General features: G+C 44.4%; 2 protein-coding genes across 2 annotated transcripts in view; one reads left to right on the forward strand and one right to left on the reverse strand.

Annotated features, from left to right (window-relative positions):
* Position 1: 1 nt before the first annotated feature.
* bcl2l13 (BCL2 like 13) lies at positions 2–16,157 on the reverse strand. Its single transcript, XM_008292347.1, has 7 exons — positions 16,012–16,157; positions 14,886–15,090; positions 12,654–12,743; positions 11,815–11,971; positions 9,728–9,800; positions 9,507–9,635; positions 2–3,076 (listed from the first exon to the last, which is right to left on the reverse strand). The coding sequence occupies exons 2-7, from the start codon at positions 15,025–15,027 to the stop codon at positions 2,021–2,023; spliced, it is 1,647 nt and encodes a 548-aa protein (XP_008290569.1). The 5' UTR covers positions 15,028–15,090; positions 16,012–16,157; the 3' UTR covers positions 2–2,020.
* A 2,052-nt stretch (positions 16,158–18,209) lies between these two features.
* Positions 18,210–19,560, forward strand: part of atp6v1e1a (ATPase H+ transporting V1 subunit E1a) — an 8,823-nt gene continuing 7,472 nt past the window's right edge. The window contains exons 1-3 of the mRNA XM_008292350.1: positions 18,210–18,353; positions 18,793–18,858; positions 18,937–19,046. Of these exons, the coding sequence (XP_008290572.1) occupies positions 18,321–18,353; positions 18,793–18,858; positions 18,937–19,046 (209 nt within the window). The 5' untranslated portion in view covers positions 18,210–18,320. The remainder of the gene's footprint in view (positions 18,354–18,792; positions 18,859–18,936; positions 19,047–19,560) is intronic.

Raw genomic sequence — 19,560 nt, forward strand, 5'->3', positions numbered from 1 at the left:
CAACAGTTGAACCTTTTTATTATTCTCATTTCAAACAGCATGTCGGAGGAAACTCACGATACACAGTGCCGTGTTTTGGACCTTTTGATGTTCATCCTGCTCTGTAACGGCTTCCCTTTGAAAGCAGGTGTTAAGTTTGAGTTGACGAGTGTTCCCGTGTGTAATACTGTATCACAGACATCAAAACATCCTTTCTCCGTCAAACATCTTTCCGTCACCACATTGTAACAGTCATTCATGTTGTTTTTTTTACCGATGCGTGTTGGTGTGAACCACGTTTCATCACCTCTTTAATCATTATGTCTGAAAGACGGCGCTAACGACTAACTGACACGACTTCTCAAAGGGCAGGGTAACTAATTTTCCTTCTAAATTTAATCTCAGAGGGACTTTCCACCATGCCAGCTCACATTTAAGATCTTCACTGTGGATTGGCTCGCGAGTAATTGCAGACGTTTTTCTAGCTTATTAATGCAAATAAGTAATTTCAGAGCAACCACAGGAGGTTTAGTGTATCTGCATCAGTTTTATTTCGGTTACACTTACTTGGAAGCCAAGTCTGCAACCCCATTCTCCAAGCATGTGTGTAAATCTGGATCACACAAGTTTGATTGTCACTGAAGAATCCAGGTTCAGTACCTCACAGCGGCCGACTGACTTGGGGAGGGTGTGTAGTTCATATCCCGTCACTGGGACAGGTGCACACAAATGGAACTAGTCAGAAATATTCTACGCTCGGGAGCAGTGGTTGAATAAGTTACAGGGCGAAACACGGAGGAGTAAAGACGCCTGGCTGAAAAGGTGATGCTTCTTGAACACGAAATGCATTAGTAGTCGAGGGAAGACTGAATTCATGTGCAGCGGTCACATTCCTGCCTTTTTTCTAGAGTCATCACCGCTCACTGGTTTGTTGACATCTTTTTGTTCAGCAAACAAACTGTAGTGCAGTTAAAAGGAAGCAGGTAACTTTGACGACATTCTACGATCACACGTACCGTATGTATGCAACAGCAAAGCAGCAGCGAGAAACCTGCACTACAGAGGACTGCTGCCTCCTTACTTGCTGTGATAAAGTGTTTTCAGGATTCACAGTATCGTCAGATCTACACGCAAAAGAACGAGTTGGCATCTTGAAGTACACCAGAGTGCCTGACGTATATTAGTGCTGTACCTCAGGGCACATTTAAATACTTTCATCCATCCTTGGGCAAAATCTTAAATGTTTCCACACAAACATTTAAACACACAGCACTTGGAGTGACACAGATCCCTTGTGTCATATGGAGAAAAAAAAACAATTTGACCTCATATACCTGGACTTTGTGGGTTCAAATTTAAATAAAATGAATCATTCAGATTTTTATTTCTATATCCTACATTTGGTTTGTTTGTCAGAGGAAGAATAATCATCATCACAGTTACAGGGGAAACAGAAATGCCACTTTGCTGCATAGAAACAGGAAGAGCTAGAAAATCACACAGCAGCAGTACTTGTGGACTTTGAGGTTTACTTTATCTACGCGAGCGCTTCCAGTGAAATTTCCACGTAGGTCCGCTGACTCAAACGGTACAAAAAAAATCCACACGGCACAGACAAGACAGAAACTAAAACCAGCAGAGGAGAGCTAAGATATAAAAGGTTGGAGTCAAAGAGAACTTAAAGATAAAACTGCAAGTGAATCCAAAACAGAACCACGGAGAAAATAAGAAGTACAGTGGAGTGCATCGTTTTCCCCTTTCTGTGTTTAGCACCTGCTCGAGTGAAGCAGCCAGGAATCCGCACAGGGTTGTGGATAAGGTGAAGTTTTGGTTTGCTGGGAGGGGTAACGGTAGGCGGGGAGGGATTTTCACAGATTTTAAAACCTTCAAAAGTATATTAGATTTAAAAAAGAAAACATCTCATTTGATAAATCCAATACGATTTGTAAGGAAAGTCCCACCATGTGGACACGAATACATTACTTCTACCTTATGATTTGCATTCTCCTCCCGTGAGGATGGTACCTTTTATTTTTTAACTCTACTTCCTCCTGAACCTTATGACACCGTATGCCATAGCAGCAGCGAGGACCGCCAACGCAGCGCCTCCATAAAGCAGGACCTGGAGCTCTGATGCTGGCGCTGGCTGCACTAGGGCCTCCTCAGCAGGGGCTTCGACAGGAGCCTCTGCAGCATCTGGGACTGGAGGCGCACTCAGAGTGGCGTCTGGCTCTGCTGCAGTCTCTGGTTCTGGCTGGGGTTCCTCTGGTACATGAGGCACTGTGACGGGCTCTGGCTCCTGCTCTGGTTCAGAAGCTGGTTCTGTTGTGGGTTCAGGCTCTGCTGGTGGGGTTTCCTTGGCTAGAGGCGGGGTTGCCACCTCAGCAGGCACTGGGGCAGTGGCAGCAGCTGGTTCTGGCTCAGGCTCTGGTTCTACTGCAGGAACAGGCAAAGGTGCTGCAGGTTCTGGTTCAGCGGGAATAGGGGCAGCAGCTTCAGGGGCAGGGGGAGGCAGCTCTGGTTCTGAGGAGATGAGGGAAGGTTCTGCAGACAAGCTTGCAGGTGTCTCTATCACAACCGGCTCCTCTAATGAGATCAGGGAAGCCGGAGGTGTGAAGCCGGTCTTATCCGGTGCTGGAACAGGTGGAGTCTGGTCCCTGAATTCCTCCCTGAGCTCGGCCAGCTCGCTCTCGGTGCCTAAAACGCTCATCATGCTTTCTTCTATCACACTGACTTCACCGCCTTCCTCCAGCAGCTCCGCCTCCTCGCGTTCGACGTGCACAATGTCCGAGTTTGAGGAGTTGTTTTCGCTGCGCTCCTCAGCCAGAGCCACGCCCTCGTTGCTGTCCAAGCTCTTGATGTCTTCAGGATCCATCATACCAACATGTGCCCAGGACTCGTGGCCGGCCAGAGACACAGGTAGGCTTTCTGTCTGCCAGGAGCTCTGCTCGCTGCTGTTGTCTCCGGTGCAGAGCAGCGACGAGGGAGGGCTGAGCTGGTCCGGATGCTGATCCCCTGAGAGGATGTAAATGTCGTTGCTGTCTTCGGCGATGGTCACACCTCGCTCCTCCTCCGACACGAGACTAAATATTTCACCCTGTGGTAAACAGACAGGAACAAAGATGGTATTTACATTCTGTGTAAAACAAGAGAGGGTGGGGAGATACAGAGGAACATAAGCAGTTGGTGTGATTGTATTTATTTTGGCTTACGCATTGGGTGCAAAATTATGGAGAAAATTAACAGAAAAAAAGGTCAGTATAGAAATGAAAGAGAATGTCATTTCACCAACATATTGTACAGAAGTTGTATTTGGCAGGAGGATAAAGTAAATGTGTGCTGGAATACCAAACACTCTAAAATGAGACAGTGGAGCGGTCTGCATGTAGAGTTATGTTAGCCTTCTATGCCACCTAGTGACAAGCAGCAGGTTGCGTCTGTAAAGCTCTCTCATTATTACGTAACAGGCACGTCATGTAATCATGTGAGTATGAACAACACAGAGATGAGCCTGCCCGGGCAAAACACACTGAAGTAAACCTCATAAAACTACAGCGACTGTTGATAAGACAGTCAAGATATTAAAGGTTGAACTCATTCCTGAAGCTGGTTTGTTTCCCATTTCAGCTATACTTTTACATTTTTCTGAGAATGCAGCGATGTGACGTGAAGTCTACATTATATGGATCAACATAGACCAATGACTCTGCACAATGACTGGTACGCTGTCAAAGTTACACCCTGCAGTGAGTCCAAGGTCTCAACTTTGGACTTGATACACACATTAGCATCATTAGCATCCTCCTCTTATATCACAAACGAGCCCTGCCCACCTCATCCGTCCTAGTTCTAACCAAGAGTTGGCAAAACAGTCCTACATGCTAACACTTGCTAATAGAAATGGTAGCCAACCTAATGATCGTTCTGGAAGAAACTCAGGAGATCACCAAAGTCCTCCTTTAGGGATCACGAATGAGAAAAGTTCATGGCAATCCATCCAATAACAGCTGAGATCGTGGTGATCTAACTTGTCTCGTATAGCCAGACCAACAACACCCCAACAAAATCATGACGGGGGAATTCGTTTGGGTTGCATGCTGGGAGGTGAGCACCGTCATTAAAATGCCGGATTCACTAAAAAAATCATCGCTACCATATTGCATTCAGCAAAATTTGCCAATTTTAGCGTGTAGGTTGCTGACAGGGAACGCAAACAGTGGAAGGAAACGTGAAAACTGTGTGAGATGTGCAGCAAACATGGTAGCCATACACACTGAGACTACTTCCAGTAAGTCTGAATATAGTTTGACTGAGCAACACAACAACACTGCCTTAACCAGAACCACCCTGTCTGAGCAGGTGCACCCTGCAGACAACAACTGAGCTTGACTGAGATCAAGTTCAATTCGAAGCAGTCACGCCGGGCCTCCCTGTTGTGTCGCATGTCACATAGGTGTGAGCTGAGCACGCCTCCTGAGTTAGACTCAAACAGACAGGAGTGTTTGTCCAACAGGGAGAGCGAGTGCTGCTGCTTGTGTGTGTGGGTTTGTGTGAGCGGCAGACATGAAGGTTCTGACAGCAGAAACCAGCTCCCATAGCAACACACTCATCTGAAATAGTGATAACGTGCCATTCAGTCCCTGACCATTAATTTGCATTTAATCCACACAGTGTTTAACATGTGAAGGAACATACAGGATGTAAACGAGTGCAGCACTATTTATGTAAACATGCTTTCTAAATAACCTTTAAGCTCTGAAGGTTATTTTCCTTACAAGGACGCTCGGTGTTGTGCACAGCAGATGCATCCTGGGAGGCAGGAAGGAGATTAAATCTAACAGCGTTCTATCGTTACCCAACATTTGCTTTCTCCATAAGCTGATTTGCATGTGGAAGAGAGCGCGAGTGTTTCACAAAATCCTCCCTCTCAGGATGCAGCCGTCCCATCAGCTGGACACGACTGGACAACGATACCACGTGGCGTAAAATCCACAGCAAAGGCACTATTCTCTATTTACAGTTTGAAGTTTCTACTGTTCTAAAATCCATTAAACCTCAGAGTAGACGAGGCTGAGTGAGATAGTGAAAATTCTGCTGCCAAGAAGGAATCCCGACTTCGTTTCCCACAAACTGAAACGTGCTGAAACTACGCAAGAAAGGCAGAAGATTCACGATAACACACAACAATTCAAACAAATGACTTTGAAACCAGAAGAAACAACTTAAAACACATACACATTAAAAAAAGACATACCTGAGAAGACAATTCACTGTGAATTTGCTCTCTAGATGTGTTCTTTCTGTAATGCTTCTCCTTCAGCACTGGGAAACACACTCCCACTGTTCTTGTAGTCAGGCTCAGCTCTCCACCCTTGCCCCGAGACAAACTCAAACTATATAAAACGAGAACACATTCTTGTTGTAGAGCCAAAGGTGTGCAGCCTACCTGGCATTGCTTTGCCTTTTCCTTCTCAATGAGTCACTGCTGCTCTGATAGAAGCTAAGCAACCCCTTTGACACTGGGGGGGTTGAGTAACACAGCGACTGGTCCACTGACCCCTACAGAGAGGGTCTTTTAGAAGAGGCAAATATTACAAGCACTCGCCACAGCGGCACATGACTGCCACATACAGCCAACATGTTGCACCCCTTTGCAAACCAAACATTAGATCTGGGTTGTGACAAGAAGCCAAAATATCAAACTACACCCATGCATCCAAATCCAGTGTGAAGCATCCAACCGAGGGATTATTCTGATCAATGCTTGCTGGCTCATACACACTCTTGACGTTTTGGGGCATTATGTCATCATTCAAAGAGGTCACACCGGAGCTGAGTTGAGCAAAAGAATGCTGAGAGAGAACTGCTAGACTGAACTACATCAACACCATTTAAATACAGGACAGGTCGGCTCTTTTTAAGCTAATTTATTAGCAATGAAAACGTCAATCCAGGCTTCTTTCACAGACTGAGATACAAGCTTTCTCGACGTCTTAATTTTTCCATTTTAGTCACTAGAACATTCTCGGTTACTTCTGAGAGCCCACTTGTCTACAGAAACCAACAACAAAGCAATAAAACACACGATTAATACCGACTCTGTTCTCCAGCAGTGCCTTTTGGATTAATGGTGGAAAAGCAAATGCACTCTGGGAGTTTATTTGTCTTTTATCATCATGTTTGGGCTGAAACCTGCTCACCAAAACTAAATAAAAGAAGCAGTCGTGGTACTGTTGCCTCCAGTGTGAGACTGTCCACCACAAGCATGGCGATGTGACAAGCTGCGATATGAATGTGTTTATGAACTCCGATGAGTCTTTGAAGTGCTGCAGTAGCCTCTCGCCGTGTGCAGCTACATAATTTACATCGGTAATTATTGGTTTTTGGCCCGGCATCACTAACGGTGTTGTGGCAGCTGTGAGATCCGTAGACATAAAGAGGGGCAGAGAAATGGACGGCTGCCCTGTTTAAACACTGGCAGTCAGCCAGTGTGTTGCTGCAAGTTTTTCAGCGAGCTACAAGTGGGCCAGTCCAGCCCCTGGTGATGATGTTTTTAGAGGATTATTAGAGTTATTTTGGGGACTTCCTCAGCCTGCGTATGCGCTCTTCTCTGGCCCAGTCTCATGCTGATGCAGTGGCACAGTGATGCACATGTTTGACCCTGGAGCTGCTGAGGGGTGCTTACATAACGCGGCGGAGGCACAGTTACACTGTACAGGCAGCAGCGTGGCCTGTTGGGGCCCAGACGGAAACCTTTGCAGCACCTTGTCCTTAAGACATCATCACTGCAGCATCACTGTTCTCAAGCAGCAGCAGCAGCAGCCAGCATAAAGCTGAGGTACTACAGAAAATGCTTTATTGCTTTTTAAGATATGCTGCTTTGACTATCACTTCATTCCCACGTCTGCTGCAGTAAAACAACGTGTGCCTTTATCATCTCTTCGCCCAGAGGTCAGGTGCAATTGTCGATGTGCCACTTTCAAATGTCAGGCTTCGTATTACATCACACTCAGAAGGACTGCGATGTGAAGTGGCTGATGTGCACACTCAGTTCTTATGCAGCAGTTTTCGCTGTCAGAAGGACAGCTGTCCGATTCGACACGAGGACAGGCCGCCGAAGGCACGCAAGCACACGGACGACAAGCTCCTCCACCATGTAGGCCATTTTTTTGTTCATCTCCCATGTCCTCCCTCCCCAATCACACACTCCTCCTACCCGCCCCTGGCTGTGCACCGTCTGAGGGCGACTGGGTTTTGTTCCTGCCAAATGAAGTGTACACCACATTAGGGTCATAATAATCCTTATTGTGTTCAGATGTAACGAACAAAGGCGTTATTAGAGACACCCAGACCTGACATTGTGCGTCACTTGCACTCGTCCTGAAAGAGAACAGGACAATCTGTTTTTCAGCGATTTAACGTACAAAAATAACACTTAGAAATATGGTAAAGGACGGACAAATAACTTAGATAAATATGATGAAGAAAACTGAAAACAAGATTAAAAGAAAAACTTGTTGGGATGTTTCCTACGTAGCATCCAAGCGCATTTTTATATTTTCCGTTCTTGTCTCTGCGAGTTCAAATTTCACAGACGCATCACGGTGCTGTAAACAATAACACAACTCTGACAGATCATTTCTATACAACCGCTAAGAAACAACGAGGAGGATGTACTGTCAAAACGGAAACTTATTTGGCTCCTAAGAAATCGTCCCTCCTGCCCGTTTGCATCATCTCACAAAACACCACGCATCGGAACCGTCGAGCTCGTCGTGTAGCTGCATCACAAATCAAGCGTCCTACCTCAGCGCAGAGCGTTGAAACCCCGTAGTTTCCACTTGAACTGTCAAAGCTCAGGAGAGTCAGAGAGAGACGAGCGAGTGGTCGAGATGGAGTGGAGGTAGGAAGCCAGTTGGAGATAGGTGTGCATGCAAGCAGCTGTCAAACTAATGGAGGTTTCACTTTGCTCTCACTGGCTCGCCGTGCCCATCCCTCTCCCTCCCATCGCTCAGCCCTCCCCTCCATCGTATTCCCTCCCTTCCTATCGCAGCCGACGCACCGGCTCTCCCTCCTCCTCCTCCCTCTCCATCCCTCCATCGGTGATCCTGTCCGAGCCTATCATCTGTTCATCGCCTGTGACATAACCGAGGGCAAGAATGTGGCTTTGTTTGGAGCCGGTGCACTGTGTTCACATTTGCGGGCCGAGCATCATGACAATGAGGTAATGGCGACGGGAGCAGCGGTTAGCATGTTGAGTCACGTGACCCTTCGTCAGCGTGACCTCGTTCGCAGGGAGCCGCTGTGGTGCTCCACTTATTACAACAATCCTGCTAATACTTTCACTAAAAAAAAAAAACTAATACATCCACAGCACAAGAAAAGTTATAGGTTCAAAAGTTGCTTATCTCTGCCAACAGACAGACATGAGCACACAGAACATCGAGGAAGCAAATGGCTGAGATGGTGAGACATGTTCCTGCTCTCTCTTCATTTGCTTACGTTACCTCCAGAAATAGTTCACGTGACCATCTTTAAACAACAGTTATCTTCATTAAATATAAACATAATCAGATTTTTTCTCATGAATAAATCCTGAGAAGAATTATCAAATGATTAAAGTATGTCAGGAGCTGTTGGTTTTGTTATAACACAAATTCGACAGCAGTGAAGCAGCACACGCAAATACTCTCTGGACATTTATAGATGGTCTGCTGAGAATTTATTCACTTTACTATGATATTTATCTGACATGTAGGATGTGGTGGTGTAGCTCACTGACGCCCTCATCTGGTTATTTAGAGACGTACACCTTTTGTGGACAAGCATTTTTTTTCCCTTTCACTTTGCACAACATCTCATCGTGCCGTTTCCTCCATACCATCCATCCATCCATTATCTATACTCCTTAATCCTCACTAGGGTGGCAGAGGACTGGAGTCTATTCCAGCTGACTCAGGGTGAAGGCAGGTTCACCTGGACAGGTAACCAGTCTATCACAGGGCTACACTTAGAGACAGACAACCAAGCACACTCACATTCACACCTACGGACAATTTACAATCACCAATTAACCTCAGCATGTTTCTGGACTGTGGGAGGAAGCCGGAGAACCCGGAGAGAACCCACGCTGCACGGGGAGAACATGGAGACTCCACGCAGAAGGGTCCCGGGTGTCCTCACCTCTAGCTGCAAGGCGACGGTGCTAACCACCGAGCAACCTAGCCACCCCCTCCTCCATACTAGGTCTGTGCAATCTTTGATACCATTTTGTCCTTCATAAAGAGAAGAAGCCCTGAATTTGAAGTTTAACTCTCACACTCTCAGTCTTAGCACACAGAGAGTTAAACTTGTTTTGAAATGTAATTTTTCTCTGGAGTCTTTTCAACAGAACAGATTTCTTATTTTTAAAATGATATAAAGTAGTTTGAGTATCTGAAGAAGTGCTACAAAGCAGGTAGTTATTTTTGATTTTTAAAGTGATGAATAAAACATGTTTGTCCTCCATCACATGGTTCTAAACTCACCCATCCCCCCTGCTGGATGATGTAGTCGGCTTCGTCCTGCTCTAGGTAGCGCAGCCCTAGATTCAACAGAGTTGTCACGGAGTGGCCTTCGCTTTGTAAAGCCTGGAGCAGCACCAGAGGCACGAGTACCTGGTGGCGGAGAGAGACAGAGACGTTGAAACACAAAGATAAACCACACAAGCAGGGCAGATTTAAAAACAACAGCATAAAGGTTGACTCGCCTTGCTCCAGCCTCCCTGTGTGTGTGTGGAGAGATCCAGTGTTGTGTCTCTGAATCTCTGATAGTCCAGAGGTCTGAAACACAGAGACTTCATCAGAGGGATTAAACACAACATTTTTGGGGAGTTTTAACATGTACCTAGAAGCAAATGCTGATTTTGATGATTGTGAAGACGCCTGTAAAGCTCGACTAAAACCTCACTGCTCGCTGATAAAAGCTGTGCTCTCTGAATTAACTAACTTACAAAAACTATTTAGGGACTTAACTTCAAACATCATCTAATAAAAAATGCCTCCTGCCTCTCGCTGACGTTCTGAAGCTACACCTTCACCGCTGTTCAGATGCTATAAATGTGTGGATGTCCATGTTTCATATAAAAAAGTTTTTCTAAGGTTGTTCATTAGTTGCCTTGGTTTTCTAACTTTTTTTTTTCATATGATGGGAGGAAGCGTGTCCAAAAAGGCCTTTTGTCCTCTCTGGGGTAGTTCACTGAGCATGAACAGTGTTTCTAAACCTTGTTCTGCTCACTCACACACATTCACAGTAGGAAGTTGGAGCCACAGTCTTATCAGTCAGGCACTGGAGCGCAGCACTGGAGCAGTTGGTAATTATCTTCTTTGCCCTTGATCGCCCATCTTCAACATAATTAATCCACATTTTTGCATCAAAATTACACATTTAGAAGTTTTATGTCCCTGAAAATAATTTAGCCTAATGGCTTAGATGTTGCTTTCTTTAGAAAATGCAGATCTGTGGATCGCCCCAGTATCTGAACCGGATAAAAAAGCGACCCGTGTACGGGGGCTATAGTCCCTGATGCAGCAGCCGCGGTTCGAGTCCAGCCAGCGGCTCATTAGCTGCATGTCTTCCCCCACGTTGCCCTGTCTCTCTTCACTGTCCTATCCAATATAAGCGGAAAAAAAGCCACAAAAATAATCTTAAAAAAAGAAAATGCAGATCTGTGAAGTCCCGGCTCTTTCCCATCCAACCCTCAGATGCTCGCTGCAGCTCGAGCACACCACATGAGCGTGCACTTAAAAAAGTCAGCGTCCATTCTCCTGAGATTAAACCCTGCTCTCCTGAGTAAAAGTCCTCCATCTAACCCACTGTGCCACAACATCCTCTTCTCTCTGAGGACTTTGCTGACACCCCATCTGATCGGTGAACAGACCAGTGACTGGATAAAGTCTCTGTACTGGGCTAGATGTTCCTAAAACATGAAACCAGAGCCAGGAGAAGGTGTAGAAGTCTAGTCTTCTCTCAGACAACTAGAATGACAGTATGCTGGAAGGTAATATGGATTTTTTTGTGATAATTAACCCGCCCCCTAAAAACCTGCCTATACCATTGATGTGTGTTTGAGTGGGTCTTTAAGATTTGCTGGATCTACACTAGTTTAGTTTAACTTTTATTATTGACGTGCCGTGTCAACCCAAGGGAAATAAAGACTACTAGATACGTCCCACACAAAGCAAACAACCAGCTGAGATTGTGAACACTGTCCCAGTGACTGTCTAGTTTAGAAAAGTCAATGTGTACATATGTGCCAATGTGTGTGCACTAGAACGCACGCTAAGACAAGAAAACTGTGACCATGTGAAACTGTGCTGGTGAGTGGACGGCAGGGATGTGGGGTAATGAGATGACATGTGGATGCACTTTTATGTGATTAATGAGTCTGCATACGTATGTCTCCATCATTTTGTCAGCTCATTCTGTTTACACTACCTCCAATCTCAACACTTTCAGAATTAAATGCACACCTTTCAATCAATGTCAAACAATAGATTTTTTTCCACCTGGTTGCACAACTGCAACAGTTCAGAAGTTCACTCAGAAGAAAGTGAACAATACCAGCAGTATATCAGCGCTGACTTTGTCGTTCCTTTCAGATTTGAACGCTCGCATTTCCCCCTCATACCGTGTCCTCATTGTACCAATCGTGTCGCAGGACAGCAATGCAGTAGCAGCAATGTTAGGATGTAAATTAAATTAATGTTTTTAAGCAGTTCAGAAACGCAGCAATAAACTCCTTTTTCAAGGGGTTCTCATGCTTTTCTGATGACAGTCACAGCTCTATGAACTCACCCTGTGAGGAGTGTGTGTAGGGCAGCTGCCAGGTGTGTGTCAAGCTCTCTGGCCACCTTGTCTCCCATCGCAGCAAGAAAGTCTTCAATAGAGCTCTCCGGGTCGGCTGGACTGAACACCAGTGATGTGTGGCGGTCGAAGCCTGTGCTGGAAAAAGCTGCAAGCAGCAACGGACCAAACGACTTGTCACATGGAGCGGTATCTCATACAAGCAGTTTACTTATAAAAATGATTCATGTGCAAAAAAGAACACTTTTGTCAACATAGCACCTCTGGATTTGTCGAGTGTTTGACTCCTAGAACCCAGACAAGCATATTTAAAAGACTATTTACAAAAAATCTCATTTTTATATAACTATGGTTGTCTGAGGAACATAAGAGCATCAGGGAGAAGAACCTTTACATACAAACAGCTCGTCTGTTCCTCACTACACATGAGCACTGAGACTATTCTGCAGCAACACTCACAGAAACGTGGTTATGTAAAGAAACCAAAGTTCATACACATATTTACACATATATACACTTCATATTTGTACACTGACTTAATTTTTGTGCACAGGCAGACCGGCTGACCGAACACACAAAGCTTTTGACAGGTTCTTCCCTGTAATTTATTTAGACTGTACTCTGGCGTCAAATACCCCAGCTGTGATTCATATTTCAGTTTGTGCACACAAAGCCAAGTTAACTGCGATATCTGAACCATTATTGAGACGTGACTCCGTTTGTTTGAAATCAACGACTCAAGACCTTCTGAGGAAATTTTTCAAAAGACACACAAACGGCTTCAGTGTTCCTGGAAGATAACCAGCGCGTGTGCGGTTGTGCCCACTTACAGGCAGCGATCTCATCTTCCAGTTGTCTTAGTTCCTCCTCTATCTGCTCTTTTATCATTCTGGTCCTCTCTCTCTCAGTCTGGCCATCTCCTGAAAGAGAATAGAAGGGACACATGAACCGACTGCCTCTCTCCCAGAGAAATATGACATAGCACCTTACAAAACATCACACAACACCAAGGAAGCTTTTTACATTTATGTTTTCACATCTTAATGGGATGTGATGCATGTACAGTCAGAGTGGAACAATGTAGGTCGCTTATGTCTGGTTTCTTTTTAAAGCGAAGGTCTGGTTAAATAGAGGAAAATAAAAATGTGTGTGTGCTCTGTGCAGTTACATTATTTAGGATAAATAACAAAAAAGGAAACCAATATGGAGTCTGACTTTTGATTAATGCACAGAGCATTAACCGACTTGGATCCGCATCAAAGGGGAAACTGGGCCACCTCTCGGCTCCATCATAACGATGAGCTGATGACGCCTGCACACTTAGCATGATGCCAAATACACAGAGTTTGCCAACAAACCTGTTGTGCATGCATAAACACTAACTTTCCTGCAGGGGAGAACACTCTTTGTTGGCTTAGGTGAGGCGAATGCTAGCACCCTTTGCTCTCACGTCGTTTTTCGTCAGCATGAAGCTGCTAAAATAAGACAAGAAAAAGCTTTCCTGTCATCGCGTGCGTACCAGGACCCATTGCTCAGCTTATGCTGAAGTTAATTATTTACAATATTGAGGCTACACTGCTGGGGATGTAATGAAGCACGCAAGGGGCAAAACTAACACAAAGACTGCAGGGCTGGAGTGTGATGAGCTCTCACATTCACATAAAACACATTTTGAATGCAGTCATTCAGGCTGGAGAGAACTAGCAGTCATTCAATAAGGAAGGCTGATGGTCCTGCCTGTTCATACACTCAACCCAGACATGGGGTATTTCCACTGTGGGTGACTCCATTAGTTCTGTTGGTTTGACACAGCTCTGCCACACTAGGGACTAGAAACCAGTCAACAGTAGAGAAACACAAATCATTCTTTAAAGCTCTAACATCTGATCGATATGACCTTTCCTATTAAAGTTTTCTTGATTGGAATCAAATACCGACGTTTCTAAACCCGGACATAAGAAGACAGGCGACCCGTCCTGCATCTGCGTCTCTGCAGCTCAAAACAAACGCCCTGAGGACCGGTGTTGGTTTTTCCTGAGCTTGGTGCTGTTTCAGCATTCAGCCAGACAGCTAGCCAGACAACTATTTTGCTTTGGTCCATTGGCGTGTGAGTAATCCTACAGTGATTACACATGACAGGCTGTCAGAAATTGGACCGGGTCAAGCGGAAAGCAGGGATCAGCCACTCATCTGCCTTTCTCCGCCCATTCCAAGCATTCAAACAATAAAACGGACAGGAAATACTGAGAACTCCCCCTGCCCTCTCTCTTTTCTGCCAGCTACCCTTTCATTTTTCTTTCTCAAAATACTGAACCATTACATCAGACAGTTCTGTGTATAAACTGCGTTACACAATCCTATAAGTGTAGAGTTTCTCTCTGCGTAATCATTTATTTCAAGACCATCTTTCTTGCACAAAGTAAGAGCAATTCAAGTTCGGTGGCATTTAGTTTCACACATCATTGCTCTCACGTCACAGAAGACACAAAACAATAACAAATTAGCCTTACGTGTAGGCATGTGTCAAACAAATGCTCAAAGACGCACTGAGGTTTTTTGTATGCCAGGCACAAAGGCAGAAAAACAAGATGCTGCTAGCCTGAGGCCGTGGCACGTGGTTGTAGTAAAAGTTGCTGTGGAGACATACCGGCTACTCTGGAATATTGAGAGGACTAAATCTGGGCTTATGGGAAACCCTACATGACGTTTATTTGTTTACAAGCACAGGCGACTTTGCGTTTGTCGCGCTGAAGTGGGAACAGCCGTCTTTTGAACGCGTTTGTGTGCCAAAGTCAGAGAGAGCTAAATTGAGCTGGTAAACAGGTGGCTACGTGCCTGCACACACCAAATATTTTGTGTTACTGCCATGTGTGCGTGCGCGCACAACTCTATTTGTGTGTGCTGTGAACGCGTAGAAGTGAGGGCCGTGTGTGCACATGAAGGAGACTGCAAAAAGGACATCAAAAGTGTTTAACGTAGGTTGTCTCTTGATTTCAGAAGGAAAAAAAGAAATGTGATTACACAACAACAATGAGTCACAGATGTAAAGTCTTTCCTCTCACCTTGAGACATTGTTGGTGCCTGTGATCTACCAACAGGCAGCATTCCCAGGTAGTTAAGCACAATGTATTTGGTTTCATAATGGAAACCCTCAGGCACGGTGGCAGTGATGGAGGCAGCAGAGGTGGAGCCCGAGGTAGCCATTGAACAGACGCGTGTCAGACACTCAGGCACATTAATTCTTACAGTCGAAGCTGGACGTATGACCTGAGGGAGAAGAAGAAACCGTGACAGTCATTTGTGGTTAAGGCTCCCATTAATAAAACCAAGAAGATCCTCATCCAGACCTCTGCTGTTTGACAGTAAAGCAGCTGTTACGTGTGTGATATAGGACGACCTCTTGAGTTTCACAGTGTCCTACGCCCACTGCGTGAGGGGACAAGTTCACTTTACCAATTTGTCAAATGGAGATTAACTAAACCTTAATTATTACATGTACTGCTTTTGACCTCGAGGAAGAGAAACAGACGTGGAGGGGTACGTTTTGTCCCAACAGTTCAACTTACATAACACACGTGGTGAACAAAAGGTGCTTAAAATGACTTTTTGATTAAATCTTGCAGACAAATGTTCAGAGCAAATGTCTCCGTGTTGTAGTGATTAGTCACTTGTCATGACAGGGTTTTATCTTCTCACATCGTCCTGCAGAGATGAGGGGACACCACGCGGACCCAAAGTTAGATTAATGTCAAGTGAGCCAAATTAAATCCCACTACCGGCCTGCGCTGTCAAAGTTAAACCCGGAGCTCCACAGCAGTGAATTTAAAAGTGAATTTCACATATATAGATATTAAAACAGCTGGAGTGATGAGAATGGAAGTAAATGGAGTTATCTCACGGTTTGACATGGCTTTAAAAAAAAACTATGATGTAACGGTTCACGCTCACACTTATTAACAAACAGATATTAAGCTTAGCTAATTAATTGCCTGACACATGAAATGAATGTCTGCAACAGTGACCCAAAAAAAATGCAGTTTTCAGTCAAACAAGTCATTGCTGGAAGCCTCTCAGCTCACATGGAAGCTATTGTTAGCTAGCTCAACGTTACACCTTTCTGCATGCTATTTTTTCTTTTTAAAGCGAAACTACGTGTTAACTTAAACCCAACCGGCGTCCATTCCTCACCGTCCTTGTCCAAAGGCAACCAGGTGCTGACAAACGACAAGCTGAAGGGAAATATGCGACGCAGGCTCCTGCAGCAGTAGCCGGAGAGCGCAGATCACCACTGGCAGGCGGCAGTAAAACACGAGTACACGGTGTGCTCTGGATGGTGCGCAAGCTAGCGAGCGTAGAGCGGCGGAGGTCCTCACACAGCCTTCAGAATAACACCCCCAGCAGCTGGTTGTCTACAACAACACAGTAAAGCTCACCTTTAAGTAAGCGTTGGGCTGTAAAGTCAAACTAGCATGTAAATTAGCATTAGCAACAAACAGTTCATCAGACTTGTTGTGTATGCTAGCAACGGCACGTGCACAAGTTCCAGGGGCGCGTCCAAAAATTGTGAATGGGGGGGGGGGACACGGGGGCCACACAGCAAAGACAAAAGCCCGAATTTAACCGGTTTTGCCCCACTGGCAACAGCTGTCACTGTCATTTTCTACTCACAATAAAAAATCTCAAAGGTACTGAAGCAACTTTTTTCCACTTATGTGCTAGTAGACAACTTAGACAAAGGCGTTGGTTTATTAAAAAAAATTGATTCCAGGTGCTTCCTGTTACATGACATCATCTCCTTTATGCCACTGAAGACATGGTGAATGCAAATCCTCCTGGAAAGACCGAATTTTCATAAATTTCTTAGGATTTTCCACCCAAACATATTTATAATTATTTAATCATTCAAGTCTCTAGAGTAACCCTCCCCCCAAGAAATTGTACCTGGGAAAAATATTTTATTTTTTTGCCAGTGGGCACATAGCTCGTCGCTAACTATGTGGGTTTTTGAGAATATGTAGGTAGAATATGTAGGTTATCTATTTCATATGCATTGCATTTCTGTGACATAAAAATGATTATTTCTGCTCTGTTTCATTTGCAAAATCAGCAACAACATATGATTTTATTTCCACCAATTTGTTCCCACTCTTGTTTGGCAGTTTTTCAATTGGCAGCGTGAAGGTGACAGTAAAATGTGTTTTTATTGTCACTTGGCTACTAGTCTGACCCATAGATATATATAATAAAGCCTTTATATATATATTCATGCTCTGACCTACTACGTATATTTCTAGCGGCTTTGTCCTTCCCTTCCTTTATTCCTTACTGTTTTGTTTGCTATGGGAAACAGTAGCACACTGAAACGTTTTGTAGAGGATTTAGATCTTGCTGTAAGAAAATCCTGCTTGCTCTCTCCTCCCCATTTTAAATCAATTTTACCAACAGTGTTCATCTCAATGTATGCAAATGTTCCACTAAAACAATCATTATTTGACTGAATGAGTGAACACATCCTTATCTTAGCCCTGCCGACAAGGACGGTGGTTGGTTTAATGAAACAATAGCAAAGCGATTAGATTAGATTGCACTTTATTTTTCACCACAGATGGGGAAACTCACTCGTTGCAGCAGTCTGGATACGGAGCACAAAAAAAAGTGACAGGAAGAAAAGAGAACACATAAACTATAAATAGGAAGAGCTGAGAACACTAAAGATCCATATAATGGATAGAATGAACTTAAAAAATATAAAAGATAAATAAAATGGAACAAAATATGGTACAATACAATAATTATTGCACATAAGGGAGATAAACTGCACACAGTGTGGGGGTATATTGCGATAGTGTGATAGTGTGAGGGAGCCACAAAGTGAGACTACTCCATGTGTGCTGATAACTGATCTCATCAGAGCCAGTTATGTTAGAATAAAATGTGTTTTTCTTGCTTCTCGGCCTGCGTCGTGTTCTGATGCTGCAGGTGTTAAATAAACTCTGAGGAAACACTCCTGCAAACAGCTAACAAACTAAACTTCAGCTCCTGTTAATGTTTTTAAGCCAGTATGCTTCCTCAGAAATAGCCCTGACTGTAGCTACACACAAGTGTGGGAATAATAAACTGACATTAGAATTAAAATGACTCACCTGAGCGGTCTAAGGTGACACTGGAGTCTCCACACTGGGCCCACGGACACCAAAGCTATTGATGAACTGGACTGCTTAGAGTTAAATCATCTGAAGACACTGAGGTGGGCGTGTGTCCTTAAAGCTACAGGAACTGAGATGGGAGGGGCCCCGTTTTCCTTTTCTACTCCTTGTTCGTCTTAATTTGAAAGACTTGACCGGAAGTTCAGGTTCGTCTCGCGAAGCTAGCTCGACTAGAAACAGAAGAAAACGCTCAACGATTCCCGTCACACTGAGCTGCGAAAGTGGTCGAGGAGACTTTATTTTATTTAAACGAACAACAACAACAAAAGAAAACACGTCTAAGGAGCAGACATGGCGCTCACCGACGCTGACGTACAGAAACAGGTAAAGCAGACGAAGCTAGGCTAAGTTTAAACTTAGGCTAAGCTTTAAAACTTAATGTAAACACAACAAACTCAAGCTAACGGGCCAAAACCTGAACTAACGCAACGTGTGGCTATTTTATCACTAGTTTTTGTTTAACTTCTGAGTTCAATGCTAATCTAAAGTTAGCATTTTTTTTCCCGGTTGTAGTTTTTTTGTAGTCCTGTTTGTAGTTTTTTGGCAGTTGTTCTACGTTGTTATGCGTTACACGTTTAAACACGCTCCCTGTCATGTCAGTACACACCAACTCACTCTTATAGGACTAAACTAGGTCATTTAAGTTCTTTCTAAAACTGAAAATCTCAGTTTAAGCAGGACTGCATTGTCTGAATTGCAACCTTTAGTCAGTGAACAAACATGAACTGTGCCACAACCTTTTTTTTTTGGTCTCCTGTTGCAGATAAAGCACATGATGGCCTTCATCGAGCAAGAGGCCAGTGAGAAAGTGGAGGAAATTGATGCTAAGGTAATTGAAGCCTGTTTGTCACTCAGTCTTGTGGTGTATGTCACAGTGGCCGTGACAAATGGACCTTTATTCCTCCAGGCCGAGGAGGAGTTCAACATCGAGAAGGGCCGCCTGGTGCAGACTCAGAGGGTGAAGATCATGGAGCACTACGAGAAGAAGGAGAAGCAGATTGAACAGCATAAGAAAATGTAAGTGTTGCTCGTGTTAAGTCAGGAGAAACTGTCCATACCGTTACCTTATTACACACAAGCCTAAAGGGGGGAGATCAGTGAAATGATTGAGTCATTTTTTAAGTGGAGGCGTAAAAAGCATTTGGATGTAATAAACAGTTTCTAACATTTCTAACTCACATTAACTCACAGGCACATTGACAAGAATATAAAAGGGTCACAGGTACTCTGTAAAAATGTGGGGATACATTGAAATGCTGGTGGACTGATTGAGAGCAAGTAGGTGGACTAAAATATAAGCTGCTTAAACATATGTAGTCCATTCCAGACATGAAACAAGCCATTATTCAGAATATTAATCTATATACTGATTTTAATGGGCTGCACGGTGGCTCAGTGGTTAGCACCGTTGCCTCACAGCAAGTCGCTGGTTCGCGTCCCGGTGAGGACACCCGGGATCTTTCTGCGTGGAGTCTCCATGTTCTCCCCGTGCAGTGTGGGTTCTCTCCGGGTTCTCCGGCTTCCTCCCACA

Source organism: Stegastes partitus, unplaced genomic scaffold (assembly GCF_000690725.1).
Source record: "Stegastes partitus isolate 25-593 unplaced genomic scaffold, Stegastes_partitus-1.0.2 Scaffold804, whole genome shotgun sequence".
Taxonomy (NCBI): domain Eukaryota; kingdom Metazoa; phylum Chordata; class Actinopteri; family Pomacentridae; genus Stegastes; species Stegastes partitus.

Excerpts from the sequence above, each read along its gene's own strand:
- bcl2l13 (XM_008292347.1), bottom strand. The coding sequence starts at position 15,027 with ATGGCTACCTCGGGCTCCACCTCTGCTGCCTCCATCACTGCCACCGTG. Across the intron at positions 12,744-14,885 it reads GGCACCAACAATGTCTCAAG|GAGATGGCCAGACTGAGAGA; the intron begins GTGAGAGGAAAG and ends ATTCTCTTTCAG. Across the intron at positions 3,077-9,506 it reads TCATCCAGCAGGGGGGATGG|GGTGAAATATTTAGTCTCGT; the intron begins GTGAGTTTAGAA and ends TGTTTACCACAG.